Source organism: Chaetura pelagica, unplaced genomic scaffold (assembly GCF_000747805.2).
Source record: "Chaetura pelagica isolate M959 unplaced genomic scaffold, ChaPel_1.0 scaffold363, whole genome shotgun sequence".
Lineage (NCBI taxonomy): Eukaryota > Metazoa > Chordata > Aves > Apodiformes > Apodidae > Chaetura > Chaetura pelagica.
Genome location: NW_009952720.1, coordinates 972,351 through 991,679, shown reverse-complemented (window position 1 = coordinate 991,679; position 19,329 = coordinate 972,351). Strand labels below are relative to the sequence as shown.

At 46.5% G+C, this 19,329-nt stretch overlaps 1 protein-coding gene across 1 annotated transcript in view; it reads left to right on the top strand.

The window, feature by feature from the left end:
• SOAT1 (sterol O-acyltransferase 1) overlaps window positions 1-7,777 on the top strand; it is a 22,905-nt gene extending 15,128 nt beyond the window's left edge. The window contains exons 6-15 of the mRNA XM_009994634.1: window positions 1-100; window positions 1,160-1,238; window positions 1,769-1,850; window positions 2,538-2,583; window positions 3,701-3,830; window positions 4,232-4,329; window positions 4,816-4,914; window positions 5,408-5,543; window positions 6,383-6,528; window positions 7,402-7,777. The exon at window positions 1-100 is cut by the window's left edge and continues 174 nt beyond it. Of these exons, the coding sequence (XP_009992936.1) occupies window positions 1-100; window positions 1,160-1,238; window positions 1,769-1,850; window positions 2,538-2,583; window positions 3,701-3,830; window positions 4,232-4,329; window positions 4,816-4,914; window positions 5,408-5,543; window positions 6,383-6,528; window positions 7,402-7,458 (973 nt within the window). The 3' untranslated portion in view covers window positions 7,459-7,777. The remainder of the gene's footprint in view (window positions 101-1,159; window positions 1,239-1,768; window positions 1,851-2,537; window positions 2,584-3,700; window positions 3,831-4,231; window positions 4,330-4,815; window positions 4,915-5,407; window positions 5,544-6,382; window positions 6,529-7,401) is intronic.
• The last annotated feature ends 11,552 nt before the right edge of the window (window positions 7,778-19,329 follow it).

Here is a 19,329-nt window from a genome sequence, read left to right as displayed (position 1 = left end):
CACGCTCTTCCAAACAGCTGAAATTGGATTTGGACCAACCTATGTTGCTGTGTCATATGCCCTGCCTCCAGCTTCCCGTTTTATTGTAATACTGGAACAGGTAGGTGTCTACCCAGGATCTTTGGATATATGAATCTCATTTTCAAAATGGAAAGGTTTTTGTTTGTTTTTCCCAAGGAGTCAAGTGTTGGTTTTATTCATTAAAGTGATGTGGACAGTTTGTCTTTAACAAAGGGCAATTAATCTAATGCAAAATAATATACAACAGACTTAATTTTTACTTGGAAACCACTTGTTTAATTTTCTTCCCCTCTACTTAAGATTTTAGTGGTGTGGGTTTTTTTCCTGAACATACTGCAAGACTGAAATTCCACTTGTTTCTAGTTGTTTCATGGATGCTAAATGCTTAAAATTTTAAGAACTTGTGCCACAGTTCACAAGGAAGCTGTAACATTCCTCTTCTGGGGGGAGTGGAAGGCAAGTATGCAGTCAACTAGTGGTTCCCGTTTCTGTTCCCAAGAAGCAAATGTCTTTGTTTTGTGGTCATAATTTCATAGAAAGTGGAATTTTCTCTTTTGAGGGAAGGAGAGGAAGAGTGCAGGACTGCAGAGGACTGGTCAAACCGTCAGGTGAAGACAAGGAGAGTGTAGGTTTGAAGAATTAACTTTGGATTAGCCCTCGTTTTCATCCCTCAAGGACTATTTATGTGTGGCACCACCTTACTGCAATGTAGTGGTAATTGCTGTAGAACACATCTAACTTCAAGGAGTCAGTTTCAAAACTTTGAAACATACTGGTCTATTGAAATTGACAGGGTTGTTTTGGATTATTTTGTTTAAATTTTAAGTTAATGTTAATTGGTTAGTGACTGCCTGGTGTGGTTTGAAGTCCTTGCCTGTGCTGTGGTCCTGAGTGTTGCATGAGGTTTGTTTTGTCACAGTTGTTCCTGTCTGTTTCACCTTGCAGTGTTTTAAATTCATGTGAGTTGAACAGGCTTGTGGGCAGAGGAAGCAGCCCTTTCCTTGGAAAAGGGGTACATTAGAGAAAAATGAAGGTGTCAAAGGGGTTGCCTTATGATTCTATGAAAATGCTTGGTCTGGTCTTTATTGGGAAGTGGGGAAACTGAGAGTATTAAATGGATACTCACTTGGTGTTACAGGTTCGTCTTGTTATGAAGGCTCATTCGTTTGTCCGGGAGAACGTGCCCAGGGTCCTGTCCTCTGTGAAGGACAAGTCTGGTGAGTAACTTACCCTCCTTTTTTTGACAGCAGGGCATAACCAGCTCATGTTTTCCCTCTGTTGCTTTGAGCTTTCAGCCAGGCATGCTAGAGCTGAACATGAGCCCACATGTTGATACAGACCTCACAGCTTCTTCATCTCTAGGAGGAAAGGACATGGTATCAAGGTGTTAGCACTGCACCAGCTGTTAGACTCCCTCACTTGCTAGCTGAGCTTCATGGGGGGCAATTCCATCTCATAAGTCTAGTTTGTTTTATGCTCTGCAAGTCCTGTGCTGTTAGTTCTAGACTTTTTTTTTGAGGTGATAAAGGTTGTATGTTGTGAAAGGCACTGGGGAGACAGAACTGCCAGTAAGCAGATTGCTAAGTGTTCTTTTTTCATCTCCCCCTTCTCTGCAAGTCCTGTGCTGTTAGTTCTAGACTGGTTTTTTTGAGGTGATAAGGGTTGTATGTTGTGAAAGGTACTGGGGAGACAGAACTGCCAGTAAGCAGACTGCTAAGTGTTCTTTTTTCATCTCCCCCTCTTCCAGGCACAGTACCTATTCCCAGAATTTCCCAATACCTGTACTTCCTCTTTGCTCCCACCCTCATCTACAGAGACAACTATCCCAGGTAATATGAGCAGCACCAAGAGAATATTCAAGTAATTTAAACATTAAAGCCAGTGTTAAGCATCCCTGAATGTGATCTTTTCCATTTATGACTTAAAGCTTTCATAATGATGTGGTTAAGTCAGTGACTTGGTCATGAAGCCTCACTCTAAAGCTAAAGTGTTTTGACTTTACAGTTCTAGCTCTATTTCTTAGAGAAGTAGAGTTGAAGTGAAAGAAATTAAGAACTTGCTACTGAATCTTCTGAACACAGTTCCTGCAGTAGGCTTGTGTGTTACGTGGTGCTAAAAAGCAGCACTGTCTCTTCAGTTTGGGAAGAGAGGTTGAAGCTTCTGAAACTGGAAGCTCCCAAACTTTCCTGCACTTCACTGGGTTGCACTTTGACAGTGTCAAGTCAGCAGTCCTTTGTGTGACTATCAGGCAGATCACCACCTCTTACGTCATTGCATAATGCTGCCCTCCAGATACTTTTCCATTTATGGTATTGCTGCAGTTGAATGTGAGGAACCAGCAATTTGGGCAGAGGTCTCTTGGATAGCTGGAGATTAAGAACTCTGGAGTTCAAAAACCAGGTTGTTTTGTTGGTTTTTTTCCCAGAGTATAGGTCAGTAAAATCAATAACTGAAGGGAGATTTTCTTCTGCTCTGAGGTCCTATTTAGACATGATGATATGTGTTCTTTTTCCTAGGAATCCCACGATAAGATGGGGCTATGTAGCTACCAAGTTTGCACAGGTGAGTAGTGCATCTTTGTGAAGAATGCACTTTTCAGAGATGATCTAAACTGTGTTGCTGAACACTTCTCCCTTTGGCATAAAATCACTGGTGTTCACCTAGTGTAGGTTACCAGAAAAAAAATACTTGTTAGTGACTCAGAAAAGAAACTATGACCCTACTGCACTGATGGCTGTGTCAAAGAAAATAAATAAAAAATAAAAATCCTTGCTTAAACAAGCCTTTAGACTCCCTTCCAGGGCAAAAGCTGCATTTGTGTGTAGCACAATATCCATGTTCTGGTCCTCTTTCTTTACACTGATGCTGTATTGTAGTGCACTGGCACAGCTACCTGTCTGCTGACATTCACCCCAATTTTGAAATAAAGAGGCCTGGAATCCAAATTCTTAGTGCTTTTTTGAGCTCAAGGTTCTCCTGATCTTCACAGTTCTGAACATCAGCTTCAGTTGCTTCCTGGGGATGAGTTTCCAAGTAATGGCTTGAAACTTTTAACTGTTGCACAATGCATTAATCGTTTAAAAAGCAAAACAATAAAAAGAGAAGGAAGCATGAAAAAGCCTTTGGCTGTTTCCTTTTTGACAGAAGAGGGGGGACAAAGCACACAACTGGCTTTACAGCACTTAGAGTATTTAAAGCAGTGAGTTGCATTTTGACCTCAACTTCCAGAAGAGGGGTTCATGAACCAGAAAAGGGCCTGAGGTGATTTGGCCTGTAAACATATCCTTTGAAATAAAAGCAAGCTTTAATATTATATTTAATTACAGTGAGCATTTTTCAATTATTTCTGCCCTTGTCTTGGACCTAGATCACACGGTCCTTTCCCCTCTTACTTTGCCATTGGCACAAATCTTTTGTGTCATACCTTCTGAGTTGATGGGACTCAGAGAAACTTACAGCTGCTGTAGCAGGAAAGACAAGTTGATTTTGCTCCTGGCTGTCAAGGTGCTACAGAGATAGCTGTGGTTTGCTTTCTGCCTGGAGCCTTAGGGAAGCTATGTGAAATAAATTATTTTTACTTGTTTTGGCAGCTGCTATTCCTCTCCTGGAGCTGTCAAGTGGTGATGTGCTAATGGTGCATTTCTCGTATGGAGTCAGATGTATTTTCTTGTTGTTCCAGGTGCTTGGCTCACTTTTCTATGCCTACTACATCTTTGTGAGGCTGTGCATTCCTCAGTTCCGCAACAGTAGCCAAGAAACCTTCAACCTTCGAGGGCTGGTTCTCTGCATCTTCAATTCCATTCTGCCAGGTGAGCCTGGGATCCAGGAGTGATTGTATCTGTGGAGGAGGCAGAAGGCAGGGGGAAATACTTGGTATCAGATACATTCATGACAGGCAAAGACCAGCAAAGGAGGTCTTCTAGGTGTTAGGGTGTTAAGCTTTAGAATCAGTGGCACAAAAGAAAAGCTTGGGTTTGAATTCAGCTGTCTTCAAAGCCAAGTTCTAAGTTCTGTGGCAGCCTTTCTGTTGCCCTCTGGGGTAAGCATGGCCTGGTGTGGTGAGAAGCTGAAAGGCTTTTACTTCTTTGTACAGGTAGCACCAATCTCATCTATGTCAATGCCTATAAGAGCAGTTTTGACTGTGTTCCATGCTCTTGCTTTTAGCAGAGAGAAACCAGTACAAACCAGTCTGAACCTCCCTTGTTTCTAGGTGTACTGATCCTCTTCCTGGTTTTCTTTGCATTCCTTCACTGTTGGCTCAACGCATTTGCTGAGATGCTGCGCTTTGCAGACAGGATGTTCTACAAGGTAAGAAGCAGGAGTTACAGTTTATGAAGCTTCTGAAGTTAATTTTCCTAATGAAAATGAAAGAGGAAGAAACTGTAGATTTTTGTTTTACCAAACGAAGCATCTACAGGGTTTTGCTTGTTTGATGCTGTTAGGGCTGAAGTTTGATGCTTGTGGAACAGATCTGATTTTCTTCTTGGCAGTCTGAATTGTTTTAAGGTAGTATATTCTATGCATGAGCAGAACCAGCCACCAGACCTACCCAATAGGTCTGGTAGCACTCTTTTTTTATTATTTTCTCACCTCAGCCACTGCAGTTGGGGATAAAACCAAACTTTGATATGTGGAGTAGAACGTAAAAGGTTCAATGGAATGTGTTCTTTCATGGTACAACTTGTTGCATTGGCTTGGTATTATTCTGAACAATATTTTTCAACTTGATAGCCAAGAGACCTGTAAAATGTTTTATGCTTCATTAGATTTGTACTCTTTCAACTGTGCTTTCAGGACTGGTGGAACTCTACTTCCTATGCAAACTACTACCGAACCTGGAACGTGGTAGTACATGACTGGCTCTATTACTATGCCTACAGGGACTTCCTCTGGGTGAGTAACAAGCAGATGTACTCTTGCTGTTAATTAAACATTTAACCACCAAGCAAGACAGTACATTTGTCAAGATGCAGCTTCACTGTCTGTTGAGAAGCACAAAAATGTGTTGCCTCAGCTGCTGTGAGTAGCCACTGGGGTTTTTAGAAATCCATTGCTCATTTTCAAGTCCTTAATTGTGTTTAAAACAAAACGTGGGAATGTAAGGATTGACTCAACAGTCTGAATTAATGTGGCACTATTTTGATGAGCTGTGGTAGATGTTTCATGAGTGGGCTCAACCGGAGGGCTTTTGCAGGAGGTCAGAAATGTGCCTGGAAAAAAAAAAGCCCTCACATTCAAGGAGCTCTGTAAAGCACTTAGTTTTGTGTGTGCCTGTTGGCTGGAGCAGGCACTGCTTAGTTCAGGTTAAAAAAAAAAAAAAAAAAAAAAGTTAAACTAAAACTACAGCAAAACAGCTTGTAATACTATGTGTTCTTCTCTCTTCCAGTTTTTTGGTAAGAAGTTCAGAGCAGCAGCTATGCTCTCTGTATTCACAGTATCAGCTGCTGTGCATGAATATGTTCTGAGCATCTGCTTTGGCTACTTCTATCCAGTTCTCTTTTGCCTGTTCATGTGCTTTGGAAGTAAGTTCCCAGGAGTGAGAATGAGTGGGTTGTGGGTTTTGTGGCTTTTTTTAAATTATTTTTTAAACAATCATGCTTTTACCCCTCTGATAATGTCAGTTGTTCCTAAAGGCATTAGCACATAGAGCTGTTTCTTATCCAAGAGTTGCAATTGCAGGTCAATAACTTTGTGAGTGGATTTTTGCAGCTGAATAGCTCAGAAGATAGTTATGTAGAGCAAAATATAGACACACACACTGGGTCTGCAAGCTTGGGACTTCAATGAGCAAGGTATTGAAGGAGAGGAGGAGAGCTCTATATGATACACTGCTTTCATGTGACACTGTACATTTTTTAATAGCAGTGCTTCCTCTTTGCCAAGCCTTAGTTGAACTGCCTTATGTCAGCAGGTTGGAAGTTTTCCTCCTTGCATGCATAATGTAAAAGAAGTGATAGTTTGCTACTGCAATGAGGAAAAGACCCCATTTGGAAGGTAGAGCTCTTGCATTTCCTTTTAGGTTTTGAGCTAGAAGGGCTTAGAGGGCTCTGATCAACTCTCGACCACCTCTGCTAGCATGTCTTGGTCACTAGCATAACACAAACGCTACTGATAGAGACAAACAGCTGGGCCAGCCTGTTGGCAAACTTCTTGGAAGCAGACATCAGAATCAACCTGCCAAGGACAGTCAAATATTCTTGCACTGTACTGACCTGACAGAGCAGCCGTGTTGCTCCAGAGATGCAGAGTTGCTCCAGAGATGAAGTGGAGGGAGCGAAAGAGCCAGAGAAAGCAGTTGGCCTTTGGTTCTTTAATCCCAAGTTTATCTCTGAATAATGCTTCTGGTTTCACCTCTTTCCAGTGGTCTTCAACTTCATCCTTAACGACCGTCGGAAAGGGCCCATCTGGAATGTGATCATGTGGACATCCCTCTTCCTGGGCCAAGGTGTCATCATTTGCCTCTACAGCCAGGAGTGGTATGCCCGCCAGTACTGCCCTGTGGAAAATGTGAGTGACTGACCTCTCCCATGGGATAACTGGCTGTGCAAGTGCCTTGTCCTTCCTGCTCTGGGCACAGGGCAGAAGTTAAACGGCACAAGTCTTTCTGGCAGTTGCTGCATCAGGTCATCATGATAAGTGACTTAGTCTAGGAACTGTAGAGAATCTAGGAAAGCTTTTTCCAGCAAAAGTGCTTTCATGAGTGCTATTTCTGTGCTGATGGTATTTCACTACTTGAAACTGAGGGTGCTTTTCCCACATTTTTGAGGACACAAGCTACTGCTGGAGGGTTTGCTGGGCCATTCAGGCTGTGTGAATGGAACTGCAGTGCTTGGCCTGTGAGTTTAGGAGAAACTTTTCTAGGAGGCCCACAAAAACAGAGCCTATTGTGCCTCTCCCAAGCTCGAGTGGCTGGCAGTGAGAACTGGCTGCCTAGAAATGGTCAGTTGGGGGTTTTGTTGGTGTGATTTTTTTCAAATCAGAACTCATTTTCTTGGTACCAGATTCCGTTTTACGTAAAACTTGTTGCTGTGCCAGTTGATTCCAGTTTTAACCAGACATCTTCAGGCAAAACTCTGGTTTAAGTTAGATTCTCCTCATGTCAGGGTTTGTCGTAGTAAATGAGTATCTTCCTGGTGGAGTATTTTACAAGGCACAGCACTGAGCTGGTGTCTCAGAAGTAGGGCTGAGGTGGATGGCAGGCAAACAGCTTGCTGTGCCTGTGGCTGCACTTTCATACACTGCTCTGTGAGGAGAAGAGGGTTGCAGGATGTGAAAATTGCGGTTTGATCTTTCCTGTTTGGGAAGTTTGACTTCTACAGACCACAGCACAGCTGGAGCTGCTTGCCTGTGACTAACCTGCTGCCTCTCCATGTTTTGCAGCCCACTTTCCTGGACTACTTAAAGCCACGTTCATGGTCGTGTCATATGAAGATATAAAGAAAAAAAAAAATGCTCTGGCTGTGTCATCGTCAAAGAAGATCAGACTTGTCCTCCAAGTCTTCGGACCAATGACCTAACTCACTATAGACTTTTTCTAAGGGAAGATATGCCTCCTGGTTATTGGGGAGAAACTGTACTTTTTGTAACTTTACTGAGGCAAACCAGTTGATCTGGATTGCAACGAGCTTCATAGGCAGCATCTTCTACGTGCTGTCCCACTTGGAGCCATTTCCATGCCAGTAAAACATTGAGCTGAAGGTGGAGTCTACTGGAATCATACTCATCCAGGGGTCCTCCCAAGTTGCTGCTCTTCTGGACAAGAGATACAACCCAGTCAGATTTGCTAGCAGCTCATTGCTGGTGTCCGTCCATTTTCCTTAGCCATCCCTTTGCAATGTTTTTCTGCCTTTTGGAAATGGGATGTCTAAAAAATGTATTTGTGCTCCTGTCTGCTGCTACGACACAGACAGGTGGCAGAGCAACAGGGAATTTGCCTCCTTGCTCTGAAAATGGCCAAAGTATTCCCAGGTGGCTCTGAACTGCATCCTATGTGTGTTGCCTGCCTTCAGATTTAAAATGGGCAGAGGAAGAGGGGAATTGCCAGTTTACTGATGGCTGTGTGGGAGAATCAGGTTCAGAGGCAGGACATGGTGTGTGCAGTTTTTATATAACTTGATACACTGAATATTGGTTGTTTTCTCTGTATTGATTAAGGTCCCAACTGACTTACAACATTTTTGTTCTCTGAAGGTTCTTGTGGCTTGAGGAATAATTTGTTTACTGTAGCTCTTCCCTTTCTCTTGCTCTTGATAATCAGTTCTTTCAACAGTTGTAAAAGAGCCTTGGCTTCAATTTGGCAGGTTCTTTAAGGTATGCAAGTTGTTAAGGCTTCCTTAAGTGAGAAAGATGGGGAAGAAATACCCAACTGTAAGAAAATAGAGGTACCTGGTGAATTCTTTCCTGAAATGGCTGCGTCCATGTGCCAAGGTGTCTCTGTGCCTCTGGCCAATGTGTTTTGCATCAGCAGCTTCTGACACCCTGGGTGGGACACAAGAGTTGATGCAGTGGCTTTTTCATCTGCCTGTGTCTGCTCCTCAGGTGAGGGCAATACCTAAGAAACTGGTCTTCCTCTTTCTGAAGAGGTTGGGAATCCTCCCATCATGCTGTTAGAGGGAGAAGTGTTATGTGAATTGGATGTTTCAGTATCTGTTAATTGGGCATTCCCTTCAGGATCCTTGTTCTGCCAGATGCTTATCACAAAAAGGAGCTTGCACAGTGTCTGGGAATGTATCTCTCCAGTCCTACTGAAATGACAACTCTCATTATTGGAGAGGGAGGGTCACCTGATGGAGGCCCCTTCATGTTGCTGACAGGGTTTTCTGAATTAGCAAAATGTTCTTTATTGATACATTTTGATAGAAGCATTTACTTCCTGTCCTGCAGCCTACATATTGGCTACCAGCAGTATTGGGACTATTGATAGATTTGTCTCCCAGTCCACTTAGGACTGTCTTTTGGGCCTCCTGTATTTCCTCATCTGAATCAAAAGTAATTTCATGAAAGTTAGGTTAAATTCCTCCAGGGAACATTCTGTCAGGTCAGATTTGCCCAACACAGCATTTGCTTGTGTGGGTCTCCTCTGCGTCCTCCTAGAACTTGTTTGTTGAACAAGTAGGGTCCCTGTATGAGAGATGAGTTGATGTATGTACTGAAATTTGGCAGTATTTGTATATAAACATAACTGAGAATGAAATGCCTTACTTTCCTGTTAAATTTGATTTAATCCTTAATATTTTCCTGGGAAATTTGTGGGAGGAAGGGATAGATGTGCTGGTGCAACTGAGTTTCATTTAAAAAAAAAATAATTAAAAAACCCACCAGAAAGCCCAAGCTTTGGCCAAGCAGCTTTGTCAGGATGACCTGTCCAGGACCTGTCAGTTATGGTGCTCAAAAGACTCACAGAGACCTCTCCCTGCACTCCAGCAGGGCATGAAGGACTTGGCCTGGGTTGGTCATCATGCTGCCTGTGTCAGGTCTTGCTGCTGTCTTGGTGTTCTCACAAGGAGCTCAGAGGGTGGCAGGCTGGGTGCCAAGTGCTAGTGCTTCCCTCACAGCTGGCACTGCCCTGTCGCTAAGAAAAGAATCAGCATGTTCTGTGTTGGCATCACCTGTGTGGGAAGCCCGTGGGGCTGGAGCAGCTGGAAACATGAAGCAAGTGGCTTTTAGCCAGCCCAAGGTGCCCAGCTCGGCACCACCTCCAGCACCAGCTGCACCTCAGCAGGGCATGGAGCCCCCAGTGGGCTGTGGTCACACCAGAGCATTGCCAGCGCCTCTGGCCACGTTCCCGTGGTTGGGCTGCCCAGAGCGAGGGGCAGCCCTAGGAGGAGGCTGAGAGCCACCGTCTGCACAGCCGGGGGGAAATGGGGCTCCTGAAGGTGTGTTGTGCTGCAGGCAGGGGGGCCAGCCGGGCAGCCGGGCTTAGGTCAGAGCCTCGGGCTCCCCGAGGTGTGTTGGCAGCGCCGAGCCGAGGGGGAGCAGCCTGTGAGCAGGGCTGGGGGTGCCCCCTGCTCTGGGTGGGAGGTGCTGGGAAGGGACCCCCTGTCATCAGGCGGGTCTCTCTGGCCCCGGCCTTTCAGAGGCGTGGGAGCAGGGTTTGTGGGGCAGGACCCCCTGTCCTTGGGGCTGGGGCCCTGTCTCCTGTCTGCACCTCCTGGCTGCTTGAGTCCCGATCCTTTCCGTGGGGGGAAGGTCAAGCTCCCCGGGGGTCTAAGCAGGACTAAGCAGCCTATTTGGTCGCTGCTTGGCTTGCCCAGGTTCCTGCCTCGGAGCCACCTCCAGCACTGGGGATGTGGGGGGTGGTCGCTTCTTGATGGGCTAGGGGGTAGGAGTGGGAGGACGATCTGCTGTGCAGAGCTCAGCGCCTCTCTGTCCTCCAGGCAGAGCAGCAGGGACTTCTCGGTCCTGACCGTGTCCTCCTGCCTTGGCAGCAGCTCCTGCTGGAGAAGAAAGAAGCAGCATCCTCGTGTGGGGACGGAGCCGCGAGTCGAGAGCGAGGGTTAAACAGGTGTTATTTTTCTAATAGCATCACATCTCACTTCCCTTATGCACAGCTCTGTTTTGTTTCTCGTACATATAATTTTAGCTTTTTTTTGGTCCTCTCTTTCCTCTCTCTCCTCTCTCTCTCTCCTCTCCTCTCTCTCCTGGGGCTGGTGTGGATTCTTCCTGACTGTCTGCTGGAGAAGAAAGAAGCAGCATCCTCGTGTGGGGACGGAGCCGCGAGTCGAGAGCGAGGGTTAAACAGGTGTTATTTTTCTAATAGCATCACATCTCACTTCCCTTATGCACAGCTCTGTTTTGTTTCTCGTACATATAATTTTAGCTTTTTTTTGGTCCTCTCTCTCCTCTCTCTCCTCTCTCTCTCTCCTCCCTTTGCCCTTGTGGGGCTGGTGTGGATTCTTCCTGACTGTTTGCTAAGGCTCTCCCTTGGCATGAGGTAGCTCTCACAGTTCCAGACCCCTGAGAATGTTTCCGTTTTTTTCTTTTATAGGTGCTGTTTTTGCTTCTGCATTTTCACCATCACTTGTGGCATCTGCCTTGTGATTTTTGTCCCTGCCCCTTACGGATTCTTTCCTTCTTCAGTGAGCACAGAGCTAGAGCAGTAAATGACTAAAAATACTGCTTAGAACTCCTTTTTCTTGGTGCTTCATTTGTAAAGAGAACAAAAGCTGGGACAGCCCTAGTCCTGTGTAGAAGAGCTCACTTCTCTGCACAAGGTGGCTCATGTACCCACCACATGGTTTGTACGAAGCCTAACTGAGCCCCTATTTTACTCTTTGGAAAGGGCATTTCCATCTTTCTTGAAGTAAATAAACCAGGTTAACTGATAAATTGCAGCAAATTAAATTATTCCCTTCCCCCCCCTCCCCCCCCCGCCATGAGTTGGCAACAGAGAAAAGGGTGGAGGGGGGGTTATATCAAAATCTTTGTCAAATATTTGAAATTGCAACCCTGAAGTTTCATGTGAGAATCTGTTTACTGTAAGACAGGCAGAGAGCAACTGCTTGAAAAGGTTCTCACAGAAAGCTCCAGGAAAACACAGACTGGAGTGTTGTCCCCAGCATTGTGTAAACATGATGGAATAACATGGCACCTGCTGTTCCAGAACATTGTTCTGCCAGGTGAGGGAACATCCTGTGTGTTGAAATCATATTGATTCAAGATTGTCATGCCTGAATTGCTGGGTACCTGCAGACAAGTCACAGACTCCTGATGATTTTGGAGCAAGAAAACAAACACTTGGGACTAAACTCAGGTTTTCTCCACTCAATGTGCTTCCTACAGCAGCCTCTTCTGGCCAGTTTAGCCTTCACTTTAGCTCTGCACTTTTTCTACAGAGACCTGATAATTGTCTGAGTGTCCTGAGAAATTAACCTTTGGCCCAGATGTTTGGCTGCATTCCGTGCTGTTTGACTGAGCTGCTCCTGGTGTCTTTTGGTATCCCACTTTTAAACACAATGCATGGGGAATGTTTGTTCTTTTACATCAAATAATTAAAAACCTTGTGCTAGAGTGGGGGTCTGACTGTGCTCTTGCAGAGAAGAAACAATACATAAAAAACACCTTGCTACAATTTATAAGAGGAAGCTCTTTTTCTGAATGCAGGATTCCAGCTTGTCATTAGCTTAAAAAACCATACATATAAAAGGCTTGGAATTGTATTTCAAAATGCAGTAATATTTCTGAGCCTAAAAAAATGACACCTGCACTTTTTATCTGCCTTTGACATTGGTTTTATACCAATAATTACCCCCACAATTTAATTAGCCAAGGGTTTTGACTCTCTCTGCCTGTCATCACAATCATGTGATGTTGTTGTATGAGCCTTCATGTGTTCTTATTTGCTTGGAGTCTCCTGAGTTTTCCTTTCTGGATTAAAATATTTTGTTGGTAAAACCATTGCAGATGAAGCAGCAACCATCAACAACTTCTAGGCATCCTCCTCTGAGCTGTAATTGTTGTTAAACACCTTTAGAGGTATTCTATCTTTATGATTTTTATGGAGGATGGAGAGAATCACACAATCACAGAAGGTTTGGGTTGGAAGGGACCTTAAAGACCATCTAGTTCCAACCCCCTGCATGGGCAGGGACACCTCCCACCAGCCCAGGTTGCTCCCTGCATTTGTTTTCTTTTATGTGAGTAATCCAAGTACCTAGGAAGAAAGGACAACAGTGCCATTTTGATGATTTCCAGTCTGCTCACTTGCTTTTTAGGACATTAAAGAGAATTAAGAGGGGCAGCAAAATGCTCCTGTGGGCTGCTACCCACAGGGCTGGCAGTAGGGGTAGGTAGGTGTGCTCAGTAAAGATTTCAGTCTCTCAGGGTCTGCCAGTGCCACGGACACACCTGTAACTTTGAAAGCTTCATCATATTCTTTTCACAACACCTTATGGTTTATGTAAATGTGGGGGTTTATTGCTTTTTTGTATCGATTCATTTTGCTGCCAATTTGAGCTTAGTACTATTAAAATTGCTCTGGTTTGCTCTACTTAAAATTCTCCAGTTGCAGTATTTATTTTTTTTTTAAAGAAGTGTTACTGTATCAATTTCTTCCCCCAGCCCAACCCCCCTGCCAGAGCAGGGGCACCCAGAGCACATCACACAGGAACGTGGCCAGGGGGGTTGGAATGTCTCCAGAGAAGGAGACTCCACAGCCTCTCTGGGCAGCCTGGCCCAGGGCTCTGGCACTCTCACAGCAAAGAAGTTCTTCCTGAGATTCCCATGGAACCTCCTGGGCTCCAGTTTGCACCCACTGCCCCTTGTCCTGTCACTGGACATCACTGCACAAAGCCTGGCTCTGTCCTCCTGACACTGCCCTGAACAGATTTGTGCCCATGGATGAGCTCACCCCTCAGTCTCCTCTTCTCCAAGCCCAACAGACCCAGCTCCCTCAGCCTTTCCTCAGCAGGGAGATGTTCCCCTCCCTCCAGCATCTCTGTGCCTCTGCCCTGGGCTCTTTCCAGCAGTTCCCTGTCCTTGTGGAACTGAGGGGCCCAGAACTGGACACAACATTCCAGATGTGGCCTCCCCAAGGCAGAACAGAGGGGCAGGAGAACCTCTCTTGACCTAACAACCACCCCCTTTCTAATCCACCCCAGGATCCATTGGCCTTCTTGGCCACAAAGGCACATTGCTGGCTCAAAACCAGGAGAAATGTTGCAGAAGCCGGGGGCAAGAAGTTTTGCAGGCTCGGGGCTGTGCATCGGACCTCTGGATGGAGGAGCTGAGCTTTCCTCAGGACTCCAAACACACTCGAGAGACCTGACAGGAGAGTGTTCCTGAGGAGATGTCCCGGGACAAGGGCAATAGCGGGTTAAGGACAGCATCCCGCAGCCTCTCTCCTGCCTCCGGGAGGGTCAAAGGCTTCTTTGCAAGATGAAGTGTGGGGGGAAATCGTCACTAGAGTCTCCCCGGGGGGGTCTTACAGGGTAATAATGGAGCAAATTTGCCTTATAAAGGGCTGGAGAGAGCAGCAAATGCCTGGAGGTGGGGCAGGTGCTGCTGGGATGCTCAGTGTCCTCAGCTGGGGCTGCACCAGGGCGATATAAAAGGGGATGGGGAAGGAGCCCCTCTCTTTCAGGCTCGGGCAGAGGTGGGTGCAGCTGTGGGGTGGGCTCTGCAGGGCTCAGGGACCTGCCGAGAGGTTTGGGGACAGCCTTGCAGCACCGTCCTGAGGGCTGAGTCCCTGCTGCTGGTTCTCAGCTGCAGCCCTGGTGGGGAAAGGTGCTCAACAGGTTTCATCATTGCTAAAAGGGGGGAGGAAAAAAAGGCAATAGGTGCCTTCTTGGCAGACAAATGCCTGGGTGTCAGAAGGCAAAACTGGCTCTGCAGAATTGTGTAGTTGTGGTGGTTTTGGTTTTATGGGAATGTTTTATTTTTCAAAGGGTAAGAGTGATAGTGTTCCTGTAACACCAGCTGCTGCTCCTTTCCCGGGGGTGCTTGGGGCAGTAACTACTTCTGAGCTGTGGAAAACACGAGCAACGTCAAAAGTCTTTGTTTGTTGCCTCTTTGTCGCTTAACAAATACTCACAAATCTCGCTGGACTGAAAGGGCAGGAGACAAATCTGTTTATCTGTAAGCACAGCCCTCGACCGTGGTGCTGAAACCTGACAGGAGGGGAAGCACAAATTCAGAGCTGACCCTGGAACAGGGACGTGGTGGTGGCAAAGGGATGGCAGGGTCTGAAATCAACCTGTGCAGCTGCCTCTGGGTTGTGCGTTGCTGCAGACAAGAGCAGCTCCCAAAAGTGTGTGTAAGTCGGGGCTGACTCATAATTTGCAGATGATGGAAGCAGAATTTTCCCTAGAGGTGGAGGGGGAAATGATGTTTTCTTGCATGTGCAAACAATCTCTTTGTCATGCTGCAGTTTCAGTAAGAAAAACAATCTTTAGGCTTAAACAACAGAAGATTTGTTCCAGTGTTCTGCCAGGGCTGATTTATTGGCAAATTGGCTTTCAAATCTTGATTAAATACACGAGTGAACCTTCTGTGTAGCAGGAGCCTGGTAGGTAGAGCACCTGGCAGGTAGATGTGTGGTGATCCTGGGCAGGGTGGGGGTCTGGCAGTGGTTGCTCTGTATTTCCCTGCAGAGCTGGGACCTTGCAGGGCAGTGGGACAAGGCACAGAGGGGTGATCTGGGTGAGGGGGATGCCCAGGGCTGGTCAGAATTTTTGGCTCAAATTAGAAATGGTTGGGACTTAACTAAAATAGATGTGGTTATTTTTGGCTGGTGTGGTGCCAAAAAAAAAGGCAAGCCAAGATGGTAACTCTGTCAAGCCAGGAACACTGTTAGCACTGGACAACATTCTGGGATGGGTTCTGGGATGTATCCAGGATCAATAGGTGGTAACCCCTGCACTCTGCAGCATCAGGGCTATGGACCAGGTCCCTGTAGCACCCCTGAGGCAGCAGAATTCAGCCTCCTCTCTTCTTCCAGCAGTTATGATCTCCTGTTTTAACAGCAGCTGAAATATATTTTGCTATTAGGGGAGGAAAAAACATCCCCTTGACCTGTTCCTTCCTTTTCTGAGGCTCCTGGTTTGAGGTGGAAGGGGTTGCAGGAGGGCAAAGGGGAGCAGGGCTTGGGGGCAGGGGGAAGTATGTGGGGGTGCTCTCCTGGAAAGGTGGTTGCTGTGGGGGAAGATGTGGGTCAGAGCCATGTGGGGCTGGGGAGGGAGGAGGAGAGGATCTTCTGGAATGCAGGAGGGAGATCCCTGTGTTTCCACGGTGATGGAACTGGGGAGGAGCTGCCCGGCAGGGATAGCAGCCCCTCTGCTGCTCCGGGCAGTGGGGGGAGCCTATTTTGGGGATTTGGGGGCTGCAATCTGGTGGGTGTGGTGTGGCCTGAGGTTGCCTGTGCCTGCAGCTCCAGGGAGTCCTGGCACAGCCGTTTTCCAGCCCTCCTGGATGAGGCTGCAAGTCCAAGGGCCGGGAAAGGGCTGGAAGCAGAGCTGAGGCTGCAGGTACCGGGCAAGACCTCTGGAGGGTTGGGAAGAGATCTCCTTGGGTGGGTGTGGAGGGAGAAACGTTCACACAACCCTTTCTTCAAGTTCTGAAAGCAGCAGGCAGTGTCAAGAGTTAAATACCAGCAGGGAGGGACTTCTTGGGGGTGGGGAGGGGGTTGTAAGTGTTATCTTGGCCACCAGGTCCTTGGGAGAGGAGATGATGTTCCTGGGAAGGAGCTGGAAGAACATGCCAGAGTTTCTAACCTCTCCCCATTTAATGCGTGTCAAATGGGAGCAACTGCCAAATGTACAGCACGGTGGTGATGTCTGGCCTTTTTTTTGGGCCTGAAAAGGGTTTGTGTGCCAAGAACTTGATGTGATGCTTTCCAGCTGTCTAACCACATGGTCTAAAGTCTAAGTCTTGTCTGGGTCCTTGAAAGGCACTGATCTGTGGCAGCTACAATTTATCTTCCTATCTTTCCTGGAGGGAATATAATGTTCTGCCAAACCAAGCTGTTCAAGGAAAAAAAAAGCTTTTAACAAATGTTTGTGTTTTCTTTCCAAGAGACCATTTATGCAGCAAGAAACTACCAGGCAAGATGATGCCTAGATGATACCTATACCCACAAACACACACCTGAAGGCAAAGAAATGTAGTTAATTAGAAACAGTACATGAGGATACAGCTGATAAGGAAACAAAAAAGTTGTAATGCCAAGAGAATTCCTAAAGATTAATTTTTATTGGCAAGGCTGGGAGGGGGGGAAAAAGGCTTCAGGTGGAGGTTTCCATGGGGATTATGAAACTAATGGAAATAGGTTTGGTTTTTTTCATTGGTACTATATTGTTAAGAAGGAAAAAAATGGTGAGATTAATAATTGGAGAAACTCAAACAGAATTAAATCTCTGGCCCCATTAAACATGTAAAAGAATCAGTTGTTCTCAGTGCAGTTTGTAGATGGAAAAACAAGCAGCCATATGGAGGGTGTAGCAAGGCTTTGGAGACTTCTTCCTAACTATGTACCAGGTGTCAGGTGTTTTTATTTCACCATAAGTAGCAAAAAACCAAGAAGCTCTTGATCCTGTGGAGCACAAATGCGGGTTCGGTTCTGTTTCTAGATCATGAATCATGTAATGCAGGTTTCCTTGGCTGAGCTCTGAAATAAAATAAAAGCCCACAACTGGGGTGGCACCTCCTGGAGCAAGAGCAGGAAGCTGAGTGGAACTTCATGGGTGGGCTCAGTCAGAGAAGGTCACTCGGAAACACACAAACTTGAGTTGTTTACAGCACCCCTTGGCTTCTGTGTCCCTGAGAGGTTGGTGCAGCTGTGGGACTAGTGACTTGCTCTTGTCAGCCCTGCATTTTATCATTGGGTTTTTCTCTTTCACCAGTAGAATAAATACTGTTGGAATGTTTCTGATGAGCAGTTTTCCAGAGATGCCCAAGCTCAGGGATACCTCCAGGATGCTTGACCCCATCAGGCCTGTTTCTTCTTCCCTGGAGCATCATTTCATTCCAGGAGAGGGTTATGAAGCCTGACCTGTGCCAGCAGTTAGTTCCCTCTACAGCCCAGACTATTTATGACTCCCACAAGTCTCCAAAACCCCAATGGGCTTCAGGGTGAGTGTGTTTTCATTTCCTACCTTTTTCCATCCAGAACTGTGGTGGGTTTGGTTTTGTTTTGGTTTTGTGTGGGTTTTTTTAGGGGCACTTGTTCATTCCCTGGGCAAAAGGGAAGTTTGCTGACCTCATAAGGTAAATTTATCTGATACTGCATCACTTTTCTGACCATGCCACTTGATGCAGCTCCAAATGGCTGCCTCCCAGTCCCTGAAAAACCTGCTCATTCCCTGGTGCTGCTTTGAAGCTCTTGCTTGAGGCTCTTCTGTCCACACCAGTTTCTTTAGCTGCAAGACAGAAATAATGATATGGAGCTTGTTTAGGCAGCCACCCTGTCCTCTCCCACTCCTTGGCACCTTCCTTGCCACCTTAGTGACAGCCACGTGTGCCCTGCCTGCAGGGCTGCCTGCAAACCCCAGATCAGCTCAGGCATTACCCTGATCATTGGAGCAAGTTCAGGCTCCTGACAGACTCCCCTGTTAATTTGATGGGTGCTGGAAGGCAAGCACAGGAGGGATAAGGGGTAAAGGATGGAAAGACAGAGCTGGGAATGCAGAGTTAGATCTCCCCATTGGTCTTTTTTTTATTAGGCTGTGCTGCCTGATGTGGTTGGATGAATGTACCAGCTGCCCAGTCTGAGTTTGGACTGGAGAGATTAAAAGGGGAGATGTTACAGGAATAACAAATGAATGAGTTGCTAAATGAGCAGTTCTTGGAACCATCCTTCCAGAGGATGCCAGGCTCACAGGGGTGCTCTGTCATCCATGATTAAGAAGCTCTTTTGGCTGTAATGGACTTGGCAGGGAATAGTTTTACCCTTCTTTGTACATGAGTGGTGCTGGGAAGGGAAGCTTGGATCAAAATGATCAAGATGAGACTCCCTTTTCCCACCCTCTTGCCCAGTGCCTGCAGGACACGGGGGACCCGGCTGATCCACAGGAAGAGACCGACCAGTTCAGGGAGAGGTTGGGTCTGTTTGGAGTAGAAAGAGTGTTCTGAGGAGTCCAGCCAAGGGGGAAACTCTCTGCAACAGCCTCAACAAGCAGCTTCAGTGCTTCTCAGGCAGTGACTCGTGAGCAGCCTGGAGGGAGCAGGGGCAGCAGCTCCATCACCCTCTGCCTCATGACCACCGGTCCCACCTCCCTCACTGCTCTGCTTCCCTGCTCCACACGTGTCTTTGGATCATCAGGGCCATAAAGGTAACTCCAGAGTGATGCTGTGGTGGGTCCATGGCTGAGTTCAGAGGAGCAGGGGACTGTGCCCTCCTGCTGCCCATCAGTGCCCTTCTGGCAGCTGTCACTGCTAGGGCAGGGTTCTTCTGTTCCCTTCAGGTCGTTCTGACTCAAATGCTCACGCATTAATGCTCCGATGGAGCAGCTGTTCCTCTTGTGCACAGATACAAAATGAGGCTGAGACATGATGTTTCAACGCAGAGCAATTTTTATGTGATGGTGATTGTGTTTTGCAGGCTTTTTTTTTTAGTGTGTTAATTCATTGTGATAAGTTAAACCAAAGCTGGAGACATTCAGAACCCACCTGGACACGTTCCTGTGTGATGCGTGTCCTGTGACCCTGCTCTGGCAGGGGGGTTGGACTGGGTGAGCTTTCCAGGTCCCTTCCAACCCCTAGGATTCTGTGATAAAAGCAAGTACAAAAAGCAAAAATAGACACAGTGTGTGTCTTAAAAGCCATAACTTTATAGATTTCAGTCATGGAGCTCATCGTGGCTGAGTCTTCAGTACG